Source organism: Trachemys scripta, chromosome 5, assembly GCF_013100865.1.
Source record: "Trachemys scripta elegans isolate TJP31775 chromosome 5, CAS_Tse_1.0, whole genome shotgun sequence".
Taxonomy (NCBI): Eukaryota; Metazoa; Chordata; order Testudines; family Emydidae; genus Trachemys; species Trachemys scripta.
In genome coordinates this window covers 16,546,859-16,571,892 of record NC_048302.1, presented here as the reverse complement: position 1 = coordinate 16,571,892, position 25,034 = coordinate 16,546,859, and the positions used below count along the sequence as shown (strand labels likewise).

The 25,034-nt window shown below is 38.6% G+C and overlaps 1 protein-coding gene across 2 annotated transcripts in view; it reads right to left on the bottom strand.

Annotated features, from left to right (window-relative positions):
• STPG2 (sperm tail PG-rich repeat containing 2) overlaps positions 1 to 25,034 on the bottom strand; it is a 390,487-nt gene that overhangs the window by 340,025 nt on the left and 25,428 nt on the right. For both annotated transcript variants that reach the window (XM_034772658.1, XM_034772657.1), the window contains 2 exons: positions 18,347 to 18,462; positions 15,964 to 16,075 (listed from right to left, as the gene is read on the bottom strand). In XM_034772658.1, coding sequence (XP_034628549.1) covers positions 15,964 to 16,075; positions 18,347 to 18,462 — 228 coding nt within the window. The remainder of the gene's footprint in view (positions 1 to 15,963; positions 16,076 to 18,346; positions 18,463 to 25,034) is intronic.

Below are 25,034 nucleotides of genomic sequence, written 5' to 3'. Positions count from 1 at the left end.
TCCCACTGTGTCCTTCTTATCTAACTCCATGTACAAAGCTTATTGAGAACCATGATATATCATGCCTAGACTATTTTTAGGCTTCCTATTGTGTGCTCATTTCCCACTCTTGTGTGCTTTAGAAATGTTTCAGTCTTAGCCTAAGCTTCCTGGCTTGATTTTTACACACAAAAGTACCTTAAAAATTTCTTGAAGAGGGAAGAATGGCAGAATGACAACTTGTCTCCAGTTAGAGGCAGATGTGAAATGAAAAAAGCAAGCTATTAAACCACAAAAACAAGACATGTACATGGGATATTTTCATCCTACTGGTACAATAAACAAAGAACATTATCTTGGTTACGTGACATGCTTGAAAATCATTGATCATTTATTTATTTCAGTAATAAACTAAGACAAAAAATGTTGATTTTTAAAAACCTATATATGAGGTGTATGTTGGGATGAGGAAATTCTGCAGATAGAAATTTCTCCCTAGGGATAAAGGAAATATTGCAAACCTTTCTGAGTTTACTCTGTGGTGAAACCTGAAGACAATTTTATTCTTCTGCTATTATCTATTCACCAGAATCTTATTAATATGTGGCAACAAAGAAAAGTCATGGTTGTACCCAAAAGTGAAGGGAGGAAGTAAGAAAAATAGTATGTGATGTTAGTAAGTCTACAACATATCATATATTTTATATTACAAGTTTTTATTCTGAATGAGTTTATTCATTTTCAAAACATTGTAACATAACTAGCCAATCTGATTTCTGGTGCATTTTCAGTGACTGAAGGTATGAATTCAGTCCAGTGATAGTTTGGACACAAACTATTGTAAATCACTCACTGGAAAATACTGAATCCCAGTTATTTCATAATATTAAGCATTGTATTTGTAATATATTAAGCTAACAATCAGTTGATTTAATATTTATTCTTAAAAAGCTAATAGCAAAAAATTATTATTAGGAGATTGGAAATGGGTTTTATTCCTGGTTCTGCCACTGGGGTGCTGTGTGACCTTGGGGAAGTCATTTAACCTCTTTATGCCTCAATTTTTCTTATCTGTAAAATGGAGATAATTACCTACAGCATAGTAGTTTTGTGAGGCTTAATTCATTTATATCCGTAGGGCACTTGGACAAACTAGGATGAAAGTTACTAAAGAAGTGCAAAGTATTACCTGCAAGTTACACGCTTCTCACTTTGCACACATGGATAAGAGAATTTTTGGCTTGATTCAAGTTAGCTGGTGGTCTTATCAGAATTCCAATAGAACTAACACTCACCCCAAGCCTTTTGATAAGATGAAAGAGCACTATATTACCTTTAAAGTCTGAACATTATTTTCCACAGTATCATAATACTATTCCTTCAACAGTACTCATTATTCTTGTGTATTTTATACTAACTTTTTGTTCACATATTTAAGAATCCATATAAAACTAAACAGTCAGTGACCCTTTCAGACCTATCTTGACGTACACAGTGGGAGTTTTTGGAGTTTTTTGTAAATGGAAGGAAATTTATGTCTACTCTTTGAGGATAAATACTGCTGTTTTTCCCTAATATATATCCAGGACGACTGCAATTTAAATTACCTTTTCAAACAGATTTAAATTCACAGATGATTTACTGTTGTTCCCAACACTGCAATGATTAAGAAGCCTCAGTTTTTTAGCTTGAGGCAACAAAAGCTCTTCAAGATCCAATGAATTCAATCTATATGAATTTGAGTATTCACTTCTGCAGAAAACCACTGACATTACACCAAAAATGAAACTTATTGTACAAGGTTGATTGATTTATAACAAAAGCATTCATTGACTGATACTACAGGGACACCTAACAGTGTGGCAAAGTTGAGTAAAGAAAAGGATTAAATGAATTTATTTTGTGTATTTATGAGAATGTCCTCAGACAATAAGCTGAGAATATACTCTCTTTCAAAAGAAACCAAGATGAGTGTTCATACTATTACAATAATATATACATAAACCATTCTAATGAGGACTATACTGTTCTTCATTTAGATAACCCCCCCCTTATTTAATTGATTAATGAGAAATATTAATGACTCAAATCATATCTGGTCTTCAGGCACTAATAAATGTGCTAGAATTATCCATAATGATACCCCTGTGGAAGGAGTGGAGTGGGGGCAGGGCTGGGGGCAACGAGGGAGGGGTGTCAGTGATGCAGCCCTCGGGCCAATGAACTAGCCCTCATGTGGCCCTCGTGGTCATTTGAGTTTGAGACCCCTGTTTTAGACTAAAGTATTGCTCTCTTTTTACTTCCCTTACTATATATATATATAGCAAAGTTTTAATAAATTCTAGGTAGAAAAGGTATTTTATTTTACATTAATCAAACCACGGAATGTGCACAGTTTAATTTCAGATTAGCTCCATGCACAAATACCTAAGAAACAAACAATATCGCAAAAAAGAAGCTCTCTTTCATTACTGATGATCTTCAAGTAATTTCTAACTATTGGCGCCATCTAGTGAAATCTTACCAATATCTATACTGATTTCAAAGCAATTTAACGCAGCTCTAGTTCAAAAGCAAGTTACCATAAGGAAGTTAAAATCTCATGCTGTACACTGAAGAAAAGTATCATAACAGACCTTTCATAGCGAAATGAGGAAGTGTTCATAAAACAAACTAAATAGCTGTAGGTGCCTTTGAATGTAAAATTCCTGGTTAACAAACATTTAATCTTTTTTTAAACTATTTTTGACATTTCTATTTTTACTGATACAATAAGCTTGAATGGCTATGAATGTTAGTACAAGCAAACTAAGTCTATTTAGACAGTAATTTAAGGACATATGACAAAGTACACTGCACTATTTTAGTAAAAGCTTAAGCATATTCTTTATTATGTACAAAAAAAACTATGTTAAAAAACAGGTTGCAAATTAAAGTACTCAATTAATAGGAAATGCCGGAATTCAACCTTAACGTGGTCCCCTTGTGCATTATGTTATTCTTCCCCAACATTTCTGGAAATCTGTGGCAGAGCCAGGGACAGAACCCAGCTCAATCCAATGCACATTTCCTCACTGCAGAGGATGTGAGGGAGATTCCCACACCTCAGCCATTCTTTTTAGGTGATAAATCTCAGGAACTATCCCAGATTGAGGTGTCAATAGAAGAGGTTTTGGATAAATTAATAGTTAATAAATTAAACAGTAATAAGTCACCGGGACAAGAGGGTATTCACCCAAGAGTTCTGAAGAAACTCAAATATGAAATTGCAGAACTATTAACGATGGTACCCTATCGCTTAAATCAGCTTCTGTATCAATGTCTGGAGGATAGGTAATATGACACCAATTATTTAAAAAGGATCCAGAGGCATTCCTGGCAATCAGTATCAGGCAAATTGATTGACACTATAGTAAAGAAAAGAATTATCAGACACATAGATGAAGATGATTATTATCATTATCTTTGAAAACTCACAGCGATCGGGGGAGGTCCCGGATGACTGGAAAAAGGCTAATGTAGTGCCCATCTTTAAAAAAGGGAAGAAGGAGGATCCGGGGAACTACAGGCCAGTGAGACTTACGGATAAATCATGAAGCAGGTCCTCAAGGAAACAATTCTGATGCACTTAGAGGAGAGGAAAGTGATCAGAAACAGTCAGCATGGATTCACCAAGGGCAAGTCATGCCTGACTAACCTAATTGCCTTCTATGACGAGATAACTAGCTCTGTGGATGAGGAAAAAGCAGTGGACGTGTTATTCCTTGACTTTAGCAAAGCTTTTGATATGGTCTCCCACAGTATTCTTGCTGGCAAGTTAAAGAAGTATGGGCTGGATGAATGGACTATAAGGTGGATAGAAAGCTAGCTAGATCATCGGGCTCAATGGGTAGTGATCAATGGCCCCATGTCAAGGGTCGGTCCTGGGGCCGGTTTTATTCAATATCTTCATTAATGATCTGGAGGATGGCGTGGACTGCACCCTCAGCAAGTTTGCAGATGACGCTAAACTGGGAGGAGTGGTAGATACTCTGGAGGGTAGGGATAGGATACAGAGGGACATAGACAAATTAGAGGATTGGGCCAAAAGAAATCTGATGAGGTTCAACAAGGAAAAGTGCAGAGTCCTGCACTTAGGATGGAAGAATCCCATGCACTGCTACAGATTAGGGACCGAATGGCTAGGCAGCAGTTCCGCAGAAAAGGACCTAGGGGTTACAGTGGATGAGAAGCTAAATATGAGTCAACAGTGTGCTCTAGTTGCCAAGAAGGCTAACGGCATTTTGGGCTGTATAAGTAGGGGCATTGCCAGCAGATGGAGAGAGATGATCATTCCCCTCTATTCGACATTGCTGAGGCCTCATCTGGAGTAGTGTGTCCAGTTTTGGGCCCCACACTACAAGAAGGATGTGAAAAATTGGAAAGAGTCTAGCGAAGGGCAACAAAAATTATTAGCGGGCTGGAGCACATGACGTATGAGGAGAGGCTGAGGGAAGTGGGATTGTTTAGTTTGCAGAAGAGAAGAATGAGGGGGGGATTTGATAGCTGCTTTCAACTACCTGAAAAGGGGTTCCAAAGAGGATGGATCTAGACTGTTCTCAGTGGTACCAGATGACAGAACAAGGAGTAATTGTCTCAAGTTGCAGTGGGGAAGGTTTAGCCTGGATATTAGGAAAAATGTTTTCACTAGGAGGGTGGTGAAGCACTAGAATGGGTTACCTAGGGAGGTGGTGGAATTTCCTTCCTTATACATTTTTAAGGTCAGGCTTGACGAAGCCCTGGCTGGGATGATTTAGTTGGAGATTGGTCCTGCTTTGAGTAGGGTGTTGGACTAGATGACCTCCTGAGGTCCCTTCCAACCCTGATATTCTATGATTCTATGATTTGTTAGGGAAGAGAGTCAACATGACTTTTGTAAAGGGAAATCATGCCTCACCAATCTACTAGAATTCATTGGGGGGGGGGGGAATCAACAAACATGTGGAAGGGTGATTCAGTGGATATAGTGTACTTGGTCTTTTTGAAAGCCTTGACAAGGCCCCTCACCAAAGGCTCTTAAGCAAAGTAAACAGCCATGGGATAAGAGGGAAGGTCCTCTCAATAACTGATTAAAAAACAGGAAACAAATTGTAGGAATAAATGGTGAATTTTCAGACTGGAGAGAGGTAAACAGTGGTGTCCTCCAGGAATTTGTACTGGGACCAGTGCTGTTCAACATATTCACAAAGGATCTAGAAAAAGTGGGTAAATGGTGAGGTGGTAAAATTTCCAGATGATACAAAATTACTCAAGATAGTTAAGTCCAAAACAGACTATGAAGAGTTAGAAAGGGGTCTTCCAAAACTGGATGACTGGACAACAAAATGGTAGATGAAATTCAGTATTGATAAATGCAAAGTAATGCACATTGGAAAACATAATCTCAACTACACATAAAAAATAATGGGCTCTAAATTAGCTGTTACCACTTGAGAAAGAGAGCTTGAAGTCATCATGAAGAGTTCTCTGAAAACATCTACTCAATGTGCAGCGACAGTCAAAAATGTTAGCAATCACTAGGAAAGAGATAGAAAATATCATACTATTACTACTATATAAATCCATGGTGCTCTCACACCTTGAATGATCCGTGCAGTTCTGATCACCCCATCTCAAAAAAAGATACATTAGAATTGGAAAAGGTACAAAGAAGGGCAACAAAAATGATTAATGGTATGAAAGAGGAGAGATTCAAAAGACTATGAGTTTTCAGCTTGGAAAAGAGACAACAAAGGGTGGATGTGACCGAAGTATATAAAATCATGAATGGGGTGAAGATAGTCCATAAGAAAGTGTTATTTACCCCTTTGCAAGAAGCAGGGATCACCCAATGAAATGAATAAGCAGCAGGTTTAAAACAAACAAAAGGAAGGACTTCTTCACACAATACACAGTCAACCTGCGGAACTCATTGCCAGTGGATGTTGTGAAGACCAAAACTATAACAGGGCTAAAAAAGGATTTAGATAAGTCCTGGAGGATAGATCTTGTAATGGTTATTAGCCAAGATGATCAGGGATGCAACCCCATGTTCTGGGTGTCCCTAAGCCTCTGATGGTCAAAAAGTGGGAGTGAATGACAGGGGAGGATCACTCTATAATTGCCTGTTCTGTTAATTCCCTGCTGAAGCAACTAGCATTGGCCACTGTCAGAAGAGAGGATACTGGGTTAGATGGATTATTGGTCTGACCCAGTATGGCCATTATTATATGTACCAAATTCTGGGATGGCAGCTGGTACTAGTGCTGCCTCTTCCCTTTGTCTAGAGCTCTAGCTCTCTACTTATCATGCAGGATGTTCTATGGCGACTGGGAGCATCTCAGTTCAGTTGGCTGTATAGGCTGTGACTATAAATGTTTAAAGATTTTAGCAGCAAGCTACTAACAAGCTTTTAAAATGACAGTTTTCATAGTCTTATAACTTTGCCAAATCTGGGTGGATTTTAATGGGAAAAGCATAGGGAACTACCCCTATTAATCCGAGAACTTTGTTCTGCCAAATTCCAGGTTTCTGTTTCAAATCATGAAGGTGTTTGAGCTCTTCAAAAGAAGGGTCGGTTGGTTGGTTTTAACATTAGCAAACTTCCTATTTTTCAATAGCTCAGTCTCAGAAATGGCTGAACTGTTTTCATTTAAACTTTCACACACAAAAGAAATTCATCCTGAGGCAGAGAAGAAGCCTGCAAAATTTCAGCCTTAATAGCTAAAGTTGGGCAAAAAAGTAAGCAACTAAAAAAACTCCATGATATGGCAACTCAATCCAAGCACTGGAGTGGAATGCAGTCTAATTTGCTGCATTTGTTCATCTACCTTGTAGTAAATACAGTTTTTATATTGTATTCTGCTACATTATTGTCTAATAATATTCAACGTTGGATAAGGCTGTGTTGTCAAGTTATGATGGATACACAAAGAAGCAAAATTAACACTAGTGTGAGAATTACAACGCTAAATTTCCTGACATTTGAGAGATTCTCAACCTGAATGCCACATACATATATACACACACACACACACACACACACATATATATCCTAAATACACATACATACACTATTCTGAGTTGTGTCAAGTAGGTTAAAATATATTCAAGCTCCATGTCTTTCAGTCTCTATTTAAATCTTCCCCAAGAGTCTGTTTTATTAATTCTGAGGTAGATTAAGGAAAAATCTAATATTTACTCCCTTGAAATTTATTCCTACTTTCTTCTCAGGATTGTTATTGTGATTGCTGGCAGCCAATCAGGGAAACAGGATGAATAGATAGATAGTTGGAATTCACCCTTCTTTATACTTAATTTTTAACAACTTTTCACCAGTAACAAATGCAAAATGGAATTTTATAATCCACCATAAACAGCAGTCAAACACTTTCCTAGATATTTTTAACATTTTTGGCAAGACATTCAGAATTTTATTTTGTATACAGATAATCTATCCTACAATATTCTTGTTTTGTCTATTTGGATGCAGTTGAAGGAAAAAATAAAAGAGTTATATCATCTTTCTGAGAAAGGTGATCTCAGAGTGGGGGTGAACGGGGAGAGGAAACATATGACGCAACCTTACAAATGTTAGTATTTGTATTTAAACTATAAGAACTGCTGTGAAGTTGGAGACCAGTCCTGTAACCTTTCTCCTGGGAAGCCCTTCTTCTGAAACTGTTCATATGAATTCCCAGGCAAAAACTATGGTAAACTGGAATTATGTTTGAGAGTACAGTAATTTAAGATAAATACATTCCAGGGATGTTATACTTGTCCCAAAACCAAACATTCTAAATCCTGGAAATTCAGAGTGAAGGTTAAACTTAAAAGAAATCCAAACACATTAAGGGATAGAAATTCACAATTAGGCTATGTCTACACTACAAAGTTAAGTCGATTTAAGTTACGTCAATGTTCATCCACCACTGTAATTAAAGCACCATCGCACATCCACCCACGCACTTTGTGATGGCAGAGCACATCCACAGTAGGTGCTCTTGCATCAACACAGAGAGCAGTGCACCATGGGTAGTTATCCCACTGTGCAACTTGCCGCAATCTGCCGTTGGGTGTTCTAAGATAGGTTTGCAGTGCTTCATGGGGGTGGACTCAGCATCCCATGATGCATTTTTCTCCATCTCATCATCCCACAGGCTTCGTGGAACATTTTGCGCCACTTTTCAATAGACCCTGTTGTGGAAGCACTGTAAACTGTGCTCCTGCCCTCTATCATAAAGTATGACTCCTGCACTACTCTCCAGTCTTGCGATGAGCGTTATGAACACAAAACAGCTGATCCTGCAGTTTTTTATGAGCTGTGAATCTGATGACGACAATGTGGTATCCGTCCTGCTTTGTGTGCCATGAACAGAAACAAGATTGGGGGGGTTTCGCCTTCCTCTGCAGCGTGGGGCACGGGTCACTTGCTGGAGGATTCTCTGCACCTTGAAGTCTTTAAACCATAATTTGAGGACTTCAATAGCTCAGACATAGGTTAGGGGTTTGATATAGGAGTGGGTGGATGAGATTCTGTGGCCTGCATTGTGCAGAAGGTCAGACTAGACGATCATAATAGTCCCTTCTGACCTTAACATCTATGATTCTATGAATTTAAGATTGCTGCTAGCATTCACAGAGCAGCTGCACATGGCAGACTATCGGTTCTGAGCATGAAAAATAATCACTGAATGGTGGGGTCACATCGTTATGCAGGTATGCAGTGTATGCAGAACTTTAGAATGTGCAAAGCCACCTTCCTAGAGCTTGTCCCTGCCCTCCAGCACAAGGACACCAAAATGAGAGCTGCCCTCATGATGGAGAAGTGAGTGGCGATCTCCGTGTGGAAGCTGGCAATGCCAGACTGCTACTGCATCAGTTGTGAATCAGTTTGGAGTGGGGAATTCCACCATGGGGGTTGTTGCTGTGATGCAAGTATGCAGGGCCATTAATCACCTCCTGCTTCGAAGGACTCTGGGCAACATGCATGAAATAGTGGATGGTTTTGCAGCAATGGGATTCCCTAACTGCAGTGGGGAAATAGATGGAATGCATATCTCCCTTTTGGCCCAGACCATCTTGTGATGGAATACATCAATAGGAAGGGCTACTGTTCTATGGTATTGCAAGCACTGGTGGATCAACGTGGCCTGGCCAGAGAAGGTGCATGATGCACACATCTTCAGGAACACTGGCCTGTACAGAAAGCTGCAAACAGGGACTTTCTTTCCAAACCAAGGAGTCCCATTGGGGATGTGGAAATTAGAATAGTGATCCTTGGAGACCCAGACTATCCCTTGCAACTGTGGCTCATGAAGACTTACCCTGGCAACCTTGACTGCAGCAAAAAGCACTTCAACAACAGGCTCAGCAGGTATAGAAGGACTACTGAATGTGCCTTTGGCCATTTAAAGGGATACTGGCACTGCCTTTTGGCAGGTTTGACCTCAATGAGGAAAAGGTTCCCATGGTCATAGCAGCCTGCTGTGCTCTACATAACATTTGTGAAGCTAAAGGGAGAAGTTTCCACAGGGGTGGAGTACTGAGGTGGATCAGCTGGCTTTGAACAGCCAAATTCCAGGGCTGTTAGAGGGCTCAACGGGGAGCTATTCGAATCAGAGAGGCTTTAAAGGTGCATTCTGACAAAGAGCCACAGCAATGTGGGTTTCTGTAATGCATTGAGCCAAGCATTGTTTTCTTGCACTGAAGTGTGAACCCTGTAATGACTTCAGTGTGTGCGATAATTTAACAATGCAAATGCACCAATTGGCACAGTCTATGAATTTTAGCAGCAACCACTGTATGTAGGGGACAAAGATTCACTCACTTTCTATAATCAATTTTTTATTCAACATCGATGCAAACATTTCTATCGTCTGGAAAGAACATGAAAATCAAGAGCACATTTACCAATGAGATTCTCACAGCTGGGTGTACATCCAGCTGTCATTGTGAAACATCTCCATTAGGGTGGAGAGCCTGGGGCACCGCAACAACTCTGGAACATGCAAGGAATGTGGGAGTGAGGGGGAGGACAAGGAAAGCAGCTCTGTAAGGCCTGCAGGGAAGGCGAGCACAGATGTGTTCTGCTTGCAGTTTACAGTCAGGGACCTGTTTGCTCCTTGAGCAGCTTTAACATCTGCTCCTGCCTATTTCCTATCCTGACTATCCATTTGCAGATTTTCATTGATAGCCTCTGTCCATGCTCTCTGCTTGCAATCCAAAGCACCCGCGGATTGCAACACTTTCTGGAACATGTCTTCTTTACTCCTCTTGTTTCATCTCCTTATCAAAGGGAGCTACTCAGCCGGTGTGCAGGACGAGACCCTCAAGGGCACATCTGCATATGCTAAAGAAACAATAGACCAAGGCACTATTGTGAGTGCACTCACACACTTGATCCAAACAAGTTAGAAACAACTTTCTCACTTTCCTGTGGCATGCACACAACAGAGGGGAACCCCAGCCCTGGTAAGTTTGGCCTGGGGGGCGGGGGAGATGAGGTTTCAGAAGGGTATCACTACAAGCCCCTAGGGCTACTATTCTGAATAGTGACACTGTTTTCTACAGGTGGGGGTGATAGCAGTCGATATCTCGCTCCTGACAGTAACCGAGAATGCAAGTGTGCAGTTCCTGCATGAGTGCGGCTACCAACCAGATCCGTGTGCTGGTTGCTTATATGCTCCTACTGCAGAAGTGGCAACGTTTCCTGCTGCGGGGGAAGAAACAGGGAAGCCCTCTCAAGGAACTTTGGCAGAGGATTGCAGAGTACCTCCAGGAAAGTTTCCTAGAGATCTCTATGGAGCATTTCCAGGGCATGCACAAGCAATCTGCCTGTAAGTAGTCCTGTGGCTTTCATGCAGTTGTGACTGCACAGCCTCCTCCTCCCCACAGAACCAGCAGATCCAACATCTCCAGTGTACTCCAAGCAGGAGCACATTTGCTGCAGGGCGGCAGCATGGTAAGCTGGGCAGATGCTATGTGAGCTGTCCACGCCAAGCAAACAGGAAGAGCAATTTCAAAAATTCCCCAGGCTTTAATGAGGGAGGGGCACATTCCTGTGTACCTGGCTGCAGGGCAGCAGAGTTCAAACTGGTGACCAGAGTTGTCACAATGGGCATTGTGGGATACCTCCTGGAGGCCACTTACGGAGACATAAGCAATGCAGTGTCTACACTGAAACTGTGTCACTTTAACTACATCATCTTAAGCACTATGCCTTTATTATGTTGGTGTAGAGTGGAGTTGAATCGGCAGAAGGAGCATTGCAGTCTTTACACCTCCATAGTTAGGTCGACATAAGCTGTTTTATGTTGACTTAACTTTGTAATATGACTGTCAAGCGATTAAAAAAATTAATTGCAATTAATCACACTGTTAAACAATAGAATATCATTTAAATATTTTTGGATGTTTTCTACATTTTAAAATATACTGATTTCAATTACAACACAGAATACAAAGTGTACATTGCTCATTTTATATTTTTGATCAAATAGTTGCACTTTAAAAAACAAAAGAAATAGTATATTTCAATTCACCTAATACAAGTACTGTAGTGCAATCTCTTTATCACGAAAGTTGAACTTACAAATGTAGAATTATGTACAAAAAATAACGGCATTAAAAAAAATAAAACAGTATAAAACTTTAGAGCCTACAAGTCCACTCAGTCTTACTTTAGACAATCACTCAAACAAGTTTGTTTACAATTTGCAGGAGATAATGCTGCCCTCTTCCTGTTCACAATGTCACCTGAAAGTGAGAACAGGCATTCGCATGGTGCTGTTGTAGTCGGCGTCGCAAGATATTTATGTGACAGATGCGCTAAAGATTCATATGTCCCTTCATGCTTAAACCACCATTCCACAGGACATGCTTCCATGCTGATGACAGGTTCTGCTCGAAAATTATCCAAAGCAGAGCGGACTGACGAATGTTCATTTTCATCATCTGAGTCAGATGCCACCAGCAAAAGGTTAATTTTCTTTTCTGGTGCTTCGGGTTCTGTAGTTTCCGCATCGGAGTGTTGCTCTTTTAAAACATCTGAAAGCATTCTCCACACCTCATCCCTCTCAGATTTTGGAAGGTACTTCAGATTCTTAAACCTTTGGTTGAGTGCTGTATCTATCCTTAGAAATCTCACATTGGTACCTTCTTTGCATTTTGTCAAATCTGCTGTGAAAGTGTTCTTAAAACGAACATGTGCTGAGTCATCATCCGAGACTGCTATAACATGAAATATATGGCAGAATGTGGGTAAAACAGAACAGGAGACATACAATTCTCCTCCCAAGGAGTTCAGTCACAAATTTAATTAACGCATTTTTTTAATGAGCATTATCAGCATAGAAGCATGTCCTCTGGAATGGTGGCCAAAGCATGAAGGGGCATATGAATGTTTAGAATATCTGGCACGTAAATAGCTTGCAACACCGGCTACAAAAATGCCATGAGAACGCCTGTTCTCACTTTCAGGTGACATTGTAAATAAGAAGCAGTCAACAGTATCTTCCGTAAACGTAAACAAAAATGTAAACAAACTTGGCATCTGAAGAAGTGAGGTTCTTACCCACGAAAGCTTATGCTCCCAATACTTCTGTTAGTCTTAAAGGTGCCACAGGACCCTCTGTTTGTCTTAGCGATTCGCTGAACAAGAAGTAGGACTGAGTGGACTTGTAAGCTCTATGGTTTTACACTGTTTTGTTTTTGAGTGCAGTTACGTAACAACAACAAAAATCTACATTTGTAAGTTACATTTCATGATAAAGAGATTGCACTACTGTACTTGTATGAGGTGAATTGAAAAATACAATTTCTTTTATAATTTTTACAGTGCAAATATTTGTAATAAAAAATAATGTAAAGTGAGCACTATACACTTTGTATTCTGTGTTCTAATAGAAATCAATATACTTGAAAAATGTAGAAAAACATCCAAAAATATTTAATTCATTTCCATTAGTATTCTATTGTTTAACAATGCCGTTAATTGTGATTACTTTTTTTTAAATCGCAGTTAATTTTTTTGAGTTAGTCACGTGAGTTAACTGCGATTAATCAACAGCCCTACTTTGTAGTGTAAACAAGCACTTAGAACACACAAACAAACTTCCCTATAGGGACAGCATGAAGTAACCCTATGACTGTGAACAAAGCATTTAGTATTTGGAGCCCTAGATTAGAAGACACAGATTTTTGAAGAGTTTAGAAATTTCCTTTCCCTCCTCACTGTAGTTCAGAATTAAAGTTGATTGGGTGCTTAACTGTGCATTTCCATATCATAAAATGTTCGGATTTCTTCTTAATTTAACCTTAACTCTGAATTTCCTGAGTTTACAATGCTAGGTTTGGGGATAATTACAGCATCCCCGTAATGAATTTTGCCCTAAATTACTGATATGCACTTTCAACTTAACATAGTTTTTGTCTGGGAATTTTCTTATTTTGTTTTTTAAATTGAAAACTTCATTCATGAATAGTGTAAACAAGAAACCCAAAGAGAATGATACCATGTGATATTACTAATTATTTGAAGATATGAAGTATCAGCGTTAAAGCTTCTTTTTATTTTTACTTTGATTACAAGTTTGAACAGTAGGTCTGTTGCCAAACTCAAGTGCCACCAAGCAGTCAGAGCATAGTTGACAGTTAAGCTGGGTTTATAGCTGCTTAGTTTTAGAACAGCAAATCAAGGCAGCTGGAGTGCATACTCCAGTTTCCCTCTACCTCCTGTCCTCCAAATTTCTCCTGCCTTTTGCAGCTTCCTAGATTTTTCCCCACATTCCCCTGCATACAAATACTCCAACGTCCCCTCCTTCCTGAATTCTCTTGCACATATGCACCTCATCTTCCCTTTCCCACCTCATACATTCCGGTGTACATACACACTCGCCTCTTAGTACCTCCCTCCCTCCTGATCTCTATGTTGAGAATATACGATGCAACAGGTAGCTTATGAAAATAAATATTTAAAATAGTCATTGGTTGCCATTATTTTTCATGACTGAAGGTTTATCTGTCAGTAGAGGCTGTTGATTAAAATCTCCTTCCAAAGAAATTCACAAGATTGGTCTCTTTCAAGATAGCCACACCATTTCTTATTGTTCCCTAGGATATGGAAGCTCAGGGCCCTTCAGGAAGATGGTGTTTCCCTATGATGTCAGGATAAAGAGGAATACTCAGCTATTTTGAAAGTGGGCAGTTCTTCATGCAATTCTCTGTAGTAGAACGTTTTTCTTCTGCCTCTTCTGGGAGAAACTGACCATTAACCCTAAAAAATTCATTAATGTAATCTGTACACAAGATTACAGTGAGTTTTAATATTTACAAAGTTTGAAGAGTCTGTGTCATTCTGTTATTAAGATTATATACCACAAAAAGGTTTGATAGGAGGTGTTATTTTTAAGCATCCTCTTTTTAAATTAATTTTAATTCCTAACAGATTTACTTATAAATTCTCAGAAAATTAATTCTGTACTCAAAGAGTAAATGCTATAACTTTGGGGAGGCTATGCTCTATTTTTCACACATATCAAAGTAACTGCATCCCTACTTTGCATGCAAAACTCAATTCAATCTCTAGTATGGAGCCACAACTGGCACCTCCATGACAAAAAGGTCACAGGACAGAGCCATTGGTGCTTATCACCAAGTATTCCCTTCTGTTTTAGTACATTTATGGTTGAGTTATTTTCTAGTTATATTCCACTTAATTCCCCAGCAGTTTCTGACTCCTGGTTTATTTTCATTTCCCTTTTCTTGATTTTGTGTAGAAAGTGAGTAGCTAGCAAATGGTCATTCCAAAAAATATAGATTTTCCACTGAAGGGAGTATCTGGAGCCTTGCAGAATACTGAATTTGCAGACTCCAACATTTTCATCCAAAACTGATTGCTTGATTCCGGTTAGCTCTCTCCTCTACACTTGTATCTTGGAGCTCAAATTCAGAAAATTTAGGATTTGCTGACCTCATAGTTTAAGTTTCCCATCCTCTACTTGCCTCCCTGGAACACACCATCAAACTTTTTTTTTTAACATGTCATTCAGATAGAGTGATAATTATACTGCATCCCCCTTAATTCATTCAACTTACAGTATCACTATCGACTCTATGGTTTAATATTGAATAAAAAAAACATTATTTCTGGAATAAATTGACTTGCCCTCGGTGAATCCATGTTGACTGAATAAATTGCCTAGGGAGGTTGTGGAATCTCCATCATTGTCCAACCTGCTCTTAAAAATCTCCAAATACCTGTCAGGGATGGTCTAGATAATATTTAGTCCTGCCTTGAGTGCAGGGGACTGGACTAGTTGACCTCTCAAGGCCCCTTCCAGTTCTATGATTCTAAGAATAAACCGTTATAAATTTATAACTGTTTTTGGTTCAATTTTCCTTTTTTCTTTCAACATGCATCTCTAGGGGCTCAAATATTCTGCAACGCAAAACAAAAGATTTACAAAATTCTATGTATTCATTTCAAAAACATTTCAAAGAAAGGCAAAAGAATAATAAAAGGTATTTTTCTAATTAGCCTTCTAAATAGATTTTAAAGTACAAGTATATTTAGTGGATCTTGCTGACTTCTAAGATGAGTAATGATTACTAATAATCTAATGTAAGGTTTGTCATGCCATTCCAAAAAGATCAGTTTAAACATATTTTCCCTTTCATTATTTCTAGCAATAAGAAAAAAAAGCTTGTGCCCCTTCAAATAAAATATTTTGCCTGCTGTAAAGCAACTTTTAAGAAAAGGCAAAAGGAAGAAATCAAATGTGAGAACTAAAAGCTCAATAAACAGGCTACAATTTTTTTTTTAAAATCAAGAAAGTCTTCTTTCATATTTCAATATAAATTGCAATCTGTTTGTTCATTCCGTCTATACAATCTTCAAATCCCAGTGTTTCAATCCCACAATAAATTATTTTTTTATGTATTAGTAAATAGCTGAATTGGCATTACCTTCTTTTCTTCCTGTAATACTATTACTTCATGATACCGTGGGACATAGGGTTCATATTTTTTCTTGTCTTCCTTTTTGATGTTGACATTCCAATAATGCAGTGCACTTTCCCTTTAGAAAGTTTAAAGAGAGATTTATGAGTCTTCAGTTTTAAATGCCTGAACATGTAAATACGCCTAGTGAAAGCCTTTTGTCCTTTGACTATATAACAAACAGCTGCTGTTTGTAATATTTAATGAAAGCCAGGATTACTCACTAATGGGAGAGTATAAACATATTGTACAATTACACTGTAAACCTGCAGAAGCCACACAAATCATGTTTCACTAATTTTGGTTTATTACTTTTTCATATTCAAAACTATGTAGTCATTATCACAGGTTGAGTCTAGCAACAATGCAAAGGAGAAAAAGCTAAAAATCAAAGGCCAGACAAGTTAGGGTTTCTGTCCTATTAGCTATAGGTGCATTGAAAAGCAAAGCCTCAAGTGACTTATAAAGTTCTTACTTTAACTGTAGATTTAATACTGTAACTAATACTGTAATGTAATACTGACAAGATCTGCCTATTTATAGCACAAACTCATTTAAAATACTGAGAGGCTTTTGAATTTTATAGTGGCAATGCTCAGAAGAGAAGCCCTTTATAATTTAAATATAGAGAGGCACAGATTTCAAGGAAAGGCCCTTAAAAAAGATAAAATTATTTCTATTGGTTACTTAAAATGTCATCCTCTTGCCTGGCATTCCAAGAGACCTACAGAAGGCTGGAAAATGATTAAATCATGACAGATACTTGACTAACAGATTAACACCAATCAATTGTAGCTAAGGAATGTTAAAATTAGCTGTAAATATTTATCTCTACCACTTCCTAATCAATTCACCATTTATTCAAGCATCAGTTTTAACATTTAAAATTCTATGGTAGATATCATTACCTGGCCCTTATTCAGCAGATCATTTAAGCACAGGTTTAATTTTAAGTACATTCTAAAATTCTATAAACACAGGCCACGATTCAAGAAAACAATGAAGTACATGCTTAACTCCATCAAGCATTAAAGTTCACTCTTCATAGAATTAAAACTTACGCCTACCTGCAGAGAATGCTAAACATTAGACCACTCAGACAAATTCTGCCCTCAAAGCCCATCCACAAATACTGATTGCCTTCAATGTGAACTGAATATGCATATCTCGGGTTAGTTTCTGGCCCTACAAGCACCAGATAGAGGGTTAAAAAAAAAAATTCAAGTGTCTAAGAGTCTTAGGAGCATACAGCGTGGTCTACACTTAAAAATTAGATCAACCTAGCTACCTTGCTCAGGGCTGTGAAAAATTTCACACTATGTGCAACGTTCTTTGGTCGACTTAATTTCTGGTGTAGACATACCTACATCAGCCGATGAATTCTTCCAGTGACCTAGTTACTGCCCCTCAGAAAAGAAGATTAACTACACTGATGGAAAGTTCCTTCCATTAATCTACAAAGTGTCTACTCTAGAGTGGTACTGTGGTAGAGCTGCAACACCATAGCTGTGCCACTGTAATATACACTTATACTTAGTCTCATTTTCAAAATTGATTTAGGCAATTAGGGCCAGATTTACAAATGTATTTTGATATCTAAAGATGCATATAGGCACCAAACGGGATTTACAGAAGTGCCTATGCAGGTTAGCACCTAAATACCATTGAAAGTCATTTTTAAATTAAGGGCTAATGTACAAACCCTTCTTTTTCATAGGGTTAAGTCAAAGGACTTAAGCATTTGCTCAGTCACAACACAGTAAAGGAGCAGGCACAAATTCATTTTTTATATAGCAGAATAGACAGCTAGTGACAGCCTAATAAGTGGAGTAAGACTGAAAAATCTTTACCCTGCTCTGAACATGGCTACTGACATATTACACTAGCCAGGCATGAGTATCACTAGAATATATTTATCATCCATTGTCCTATGGTGTGCAGGTTTCCTATCGTTTAGAATTCAAGTTTTAGTCATAGCACACAAGAGCTTCTGAAGGAAGTTTATACTTTTGCAATCATTGACTATCCTGCTTGTCACTAAAACAAACCTTTTTAATTTTATTTTCATTGCTCCTGGACAATAAGCAACAAAGACAATTCTTAATGGGAATTTCCCAAGTAAATAAGTGGAATTGTCTGGGTAGGTGGCATTGTTTGGCAATCTTAACTGTGTATTTCCATACTTTAAGCTGTGCCCCTCGATTTTTAATAATTACTGGCTTGGGATGGATAACCAATTCTTTTGTATAATACAAGTCAAATTAAATAATTATGTCATTGAAATTAATTTGAAGACTACCTCTTTTTGGAATTAATAGACAAAGTAAAAAATGGCATATTTTTTACTTACTGAGTTATGTCATACTCCCCAGGTCCAGGCCCTGCTTGAGCTTTAAATTCACTACGTTTTCCTGTTAAATTACCAAAATGTACTCCTTTATACTTCATGGCAGAATACGTACCATTCTGAAAAATAAAGAAAGACATTTTACAGTTTGTGGGCCAAATTTTCTACCCCTGATCTCTAACACATATAAAACTTAAAAACATAGACAGATCTGTTTCCCCAAGTGTGATTCAAATGTTATTACACTGCATCTTGGTTTGTGTACATCTGAGCTGATCATAAAAATTCCAGAAAAACTTGTTTTTGTCTAAATCTGCCAACTAATCGAAAACAAAACATGTTGTGGAAACAGTTCCATTACAACCAAACTTCTGATGGCCCCAAGGGATGTGCCCTGCCTGCTTGCCCACCTGGTTCCTCAGAGCTTGGGAGCACCAGTGCCCCTTCAGCTCACTAGGTGGACTACTAAGGACCCAAGGCTTCCCAGCAGCCTACCAGGCTGATTGCCATGGAGCTGGAGACTATGGAAGTGAGGACTGAATTTGACATAATGCCTATCAGTTTCACTTCTTAGTAGCTGGTGTGAAACTGACCAGACTCTCATTCGGGGGGCAGCCGGAAATCCCAGGGAGCACAGTTCATTTTGGAAACACCATGTTTTGGTGGAATATTGTGAATCTCAGTACCATGATCATGTTTGAGATTTTGGCTTGTCATCCCAAATTGGGAGAAAAATATTTCTGAGGAACCAAAATTCAGTTTCCCCACCAGCTCTAGTGTACATAGATAAATCGGCAAGTAGTATTTCTAAATTCACATCTCTCCTAAAATGACCATATTTATTTCTGTATTTAGTCTAGTTAGTACCCTCATTTTCTCTTTCACATACAGAATAGCTCCCTAGTCAGACCTTGACACATCAGGTCAATGGTCTGTAGCTTTCTCAAAGACACATCCATAATTGATGTGAAAAAGCAGGTGCCCGTTAGCAGTTCCCCTCCAAAATATATGGACTAATAACCCCATGTAACACAAAATATGAAAAGGACAAATATACCAAAACTTAGATGCAGTATTCTACATCAAGTAATAAGCTTTAGCCCTCCATGCCACTCATCCATTTTCTGTCCAATTATACCACGTCTATGCAGCCACACACTCATCACTCTAGCAGTCAAATGCATATCCTCTCATATAACATTCAATGGACTTCAGATAAGGTAGACCAGAAGAGACAGGTCCCTTAATGAAGGGCATGTCAAACAATTTAAATTTCATCTTCATGTCACATTGTTCTGCCCCACTATCCATTCATGTCATGCTCCTATTTCACATTTGTGCCTAGGTCACTGGTTACATAAATAATTTACGCACAGGTCATGTGTCTTAAATGGCTGGAGAAAATATGTAAAGCTGTGTAAAATTCACCAACTTTGGTTCACAGGGTGTTTGTGCAAACCTTGGTTTCGGTTGTTAACACCTGAGTTTTGCATTCAGGTGTACCCAAATATTGGAAGTAAAGACCAGTCAAGACCCCTGAATTTCACCCAATTTCATGTCAAACATTTAAAAGGACAAACATTAAGGAATAATTGTTAGGAACAGAGGCTGCAATTTATAAAAGGGTTTGAGAAAGTCTGGTATGAAATTCAATAGGAGTTGGACACCTGACCCTAAAGTACCTTTGAAAATCCCAAACAAAAAATATAAAGCTTTTTACAACAATTCCAGAAACTTAAAACCGGAACCAGAATGAACATAACTTCTTTCTCAGAAACATGATCCTTGGATACATATTACTGGTATACAAGACAGAAAAATTAGGTTACAGTGGAAAAGGTGGTATATTAGGCAGATATGGTAGCAGTGCCTCTAGTCAAGGATGACATAAGCCCATTTTCAGCTGCTTAAAATAGTGCTAAACAATCATTCAGGCTGAAATTTCCCATGCCTAGACTTTGAGTTTTTTAAAACTTTTGGCAAAAACAGTTCAGCAATTTTTAAGAACGAAGTTTGAAAACAATAGGTAGCTTTCCCAATATTGAAAAAAAATCTTTGTTTCTTTGAAGAACTGTAATTCTTCCACGGTTTGGAACAGGGACTTGAGCATCAAGAGGAAGTCAGTCCTGGAGTCAGAGAGGTGCCTTTTACTCTCCCCAAGAAAATCCACCCAGAACTTCTTGACTTATAAACCTCTGAAAATCATCATCTTCACTTATGAGTAAGTGTTTTTTAGAGGTTTGCAGCTAGAATTTTCAGGCATTCTATCCTGCACTAAGCATGCCCCAGCCCCACAGAATACCTACATGCTTATGCCCCACGTATGCTCCCATGCCCCACTTTGGTTTCTTTGTAGTAGGCACAGAGCTGGAACTTCAGATGGGACACATGCACAACAGCATCCCTTTCCCTCTGGTGTAGGGGAAGGAGTCTTTTCTACACTTCAGCCAAGCACCTTCCAGTGACTGGTGTTCATAATTATGTAAACTTACTATTGAGCAAGACTTAAAAGGTAGGTAAATGTTCTCTTCATTTTACAGAAAGGGGACGTAACAGCTTGTACAAGAACACATCTAGCATCCCTGGGACTAGAACCCTGACTCCAATATGGCTCCAAATCCCATCCGTTTAAGTGACACTGCATTTGAGAATGACTATTACAAATCTGTATGCTTGGCTATCTGAAACTACTAGATCACACTCCCTTCCAGAACCAGGAATCTAACCAAGGAATCTTGATTCCCAATGTTCTTCTGATGTCTAGAAAATAGTTGCGTAAGTCACAGGCAAAATGTGCTAAGCATCCCTCTAATGACTGGTCCACATAAAGGATAACAGCCTATTACTGCTATCAGTTACCCTCATAATATAAGTGGTAGAGATCTGTCCTGTGAATCTTGAGGTCCTGAATTCAAACCTTGCTCATGACCCATGAGTCAGTCATTATTATTCCATGATGCAATGAGTGGGATTTTTTTTTTCAGTTTGCTTTTCAAAAAAATATAGTAAATGACATTTAAAAACTACATGAAAAAGAACATTAAAGTTGTAAAGTCACATCTTCAAAAAAGTTAGCAGAATTGCAACCTTCTGAGTGTATGCATTATGGTACAGTCTTTAGTTACAGGACCACATACTTTTCCACATGACCTCTGCCTTATTCAGTTCAAAGGGTGGAGAGTGAACGAGGCAGAGGGTTGCAAGAAGTATTGTGTTTCAGGCACTGGACTATGACCTAGAACAGCTGGGTTCTATTACTCAATCTGTCATAGACATCCCATGAGATGCTGGGCAAGACTCATAATGCATATGCTTACAAAACATCAGAGAATACTGTTACTCTCATCTACCTGGAAACATGCGCACTCCTACTACTACTTGCCCAGAAAATAAAGCAAATAAACAAATTTGCTAAATAAACAAAACAAGTACCAGAATACTTGATGGTGGAATGCATATTTAAAGGTTTCATCTTCCCTATATAGCAATTCACCTAACAAATATAGTGCAGCATATATTTTCACACGTTAATCCAGACCCATCAGTATAATCCATAAATGGTTTCCACATGTTTTCAAATAGATCTCCCTTCCTTGCATATGAAAAAAATCATTATCCCAAGAGACGAGTAAGGCTAACCATCCATTCAGCCTCTGTTGTGTGAGCCCTGTCTTTCCAATATCTTAAAAATTATTTTCTTTGCCACCATTAATGGACTCTGCGTCCAGGATGCTGTCCTTGGTGAAATGTTAGTCCAAGCACATATACGAAGTTTGATTCTGAACAAGGACTTTTGCTAAGGATGATAGTCTTCCCTGTCACCTTTTCCCAATATGCATATGACTTCACAGATCTGAAAACATAGGAATACAATGTCTGACACAGTTCGGACCCCTTTGTCAAAAATGTATAATTCCTGGACCCATTCTACCCATTGTCAGGGGTGCCCGCTATAGATTAAAATTCAAATTTTACATAAAATTTTGTCAACTGTTACAAAACTAAGAAACCAAAATATTTTCCTTTCTTGTACACCTCTACCTCACGTTCACCTCCTATGACTGGTATAAGATACCACTATTATAGATATAGAAAAATTATATAAAAGGTTCTTGGTGAGCACTATATCTAATTTTCACAGTTAACAGGGCTTTAGCACCATCAGGAGGCTTCTGTCAGGCCCCATTTACTATTGTTCTAATATACTGCCACAACTGTAAATAATGCCATTGTTCAGATCTGGCTAGGGCAGATTTCATTTAATTGGAAAAGATTAGGGCCAGATCATCCTGTGGGGATCTGTGCATGGAGCAGAACCTTCCCACAGCAGGAAAAGTCCAGTCCATTTGAACCACTCTGGCTAGGAGTCAGAGGACCCCCAATGTTTGATAGCCCTAAACTCCAACATATTGTCTGCGCTCTGTGGAGACATTGGGTGAGAATGGCCTCACATCAGTTAGTCTTAATTTTTTTGACCACTGAATGGGTGAAGTATAAATGTCCTTCAAATGGAATCCTGTCCAGAAGAACAGCTGCTGTGAAAATAGCAAGGTTGTGGGGTATGAACAAGGGACATTTTTAAGAATACTCAGAGCTATAGCAAGGATATCAAGGCCCATTAAGAAGGAAAATTGACACAGGTAGACTGTCATGTTACTAGGACATCATTTCATTCATATGCTTTTGCTTTTCTCTCAAGGGAAGCAATACCTGGCAAGCAAATAACTTCATACAGTGCAAGAGTATCTGGCCTATATTTAAATTCTATTCAGAAGTATATATTAAGGACACGTATGTATTGAACTTTTTATATCCCAGTGGTTCCCAAACTTTAACAACCTGTGAACCCCTTTTACTAAAATGTCAAGTGTTGTGAACCCCCTCCTAAAAATGAATATTTCCAGGGATTTTCTCCTTTACTTGAGTATAAATTATAAAAGCATTGATCTTGGAAATATAAAATTTGTTTTATGACATGATTATTACCCATTATTTATTACACCTCTACCTCGATATAACGCTGTCCTCGGGAGCCAGAAAATCTTATCGCACTATAGGTGAAACCGCATTATATTGAACAAGCTTTGATCCACCGGAGTGCACAGCCCCGCCCCTCCGGAGCACTGCTTTACCGCGTTATATCCGAAGTCGTGTTATATCGGCTCGCATTATATTGAGGTAGCGGTGTATTTATCATTGCAGTATTTTTATTACATTATGAAAATGGCAACACTTCCAAGATCTCACTTTCGTAGCTTGTATCACTTTGAATAAGCCTGTTATAAGACAAGGCTCCTATGTTTCAACAAGGAGTATCAGATGTGAAACAGCATGAAGGTATTTAAGAAGCCAACTCAAAGAGTTCCTCCTACACAAGCATTCAGGTCTTGAGCAGTCCAGGCAAACAATGCACATTACAACAAAGCCTAAACTTGTTCTTCATAATAATTTTAAAAACAATACTAGCTGCCTATTTAATTTTAAAAATAGCAAAAAATATCCACCTCCCTTTCCATTTCTTATAAGGAGTCTTGAAGTTTAAATCTCCTCAGTGTGATAGAGATGCTTGCTTTGATCTGCTTAGCTCTTGGAAGTCCAGGGGCTCCGGGCTGCTGACCCCGTGCTGCCCAGGGTCCCAAGGGACAGCTCTGTCTGCCATTAGGGATTCCCCCTCCCCGCCCCACCCGAGAATCCCCTGTAACATTTCACGAACCCCAGTTTGGGAACCACTGTTATATCCTGAATGTCCCTGAAGTATATACAAAGTCCTTTAGTTATCCTATAAATAAAATGGATGGTGTGTTTAATGATAGTGGTATTGGAAATCATATAATTTTTTTTTTAATTAATTAAGAGACATCTGCAGGGATTCTCCTACTTCATACAAAGCTTGCTTTAAAAATTCTGGTTTATTCCATTGTAGTCAATGGGAGTTTTGCCATTGATTTAAATAAGACAGGATTTCACCCTATATTTAAAAATTATCTTCCATGAAAAATTGAAAAGGACACTACATTAAAAATTTAGTATGCATTTTTTAAAATCAAACATATTGCATGATTAATGGGAAAATTATTTGTCTTGTTCCCTTACTAATTTATTTTTAGCACATATTATAATATATATTATACCACTAATAGTGGTAGGAAAGAAAACTAATCAGATATGTACTAATAAAAAAATGTCTTAAGCAGCCTGTGCTCAGTCTCTTGATAACTATGTTATCCCAACTTCAAAATATTGCTATAAATGCCTTTAGTAATGCTTTATACAGTAAAATGTTTAAGACATATGATTTGATCAATGAGCAATTTTAGAATTGCTTTATTTAGTTTACGAAAGTTCAAAATAATATTCATATTTATGCTTTACACACACATGCTTAAGTTAAGTGCCATCTTGAATTGGGCCTGTGGTGGGGCGATTACCCCACACCTAGAGAGACTGGGCTGCGGCAGGCCTAGGCGCCTGCGTAGACGCGCGGCCAATCAGGAGAGGGCTTACTGGGAGCCAATAAGAAGGCAGATTGGAGCCAGCCAATCAGGGCCTGGCTTAGCCATATAAAAGGCTGCCCAGAGCAGGAGCAGTCAGTCTGTCCAAGGCCTTCAGAGGGGAAGGTCTGTCTCCAGAGCTGGGAGGCCAGCACCACAGACAGCGCAGTGCAGGCCAGCCTGGGAGAAGGCCCTACTCC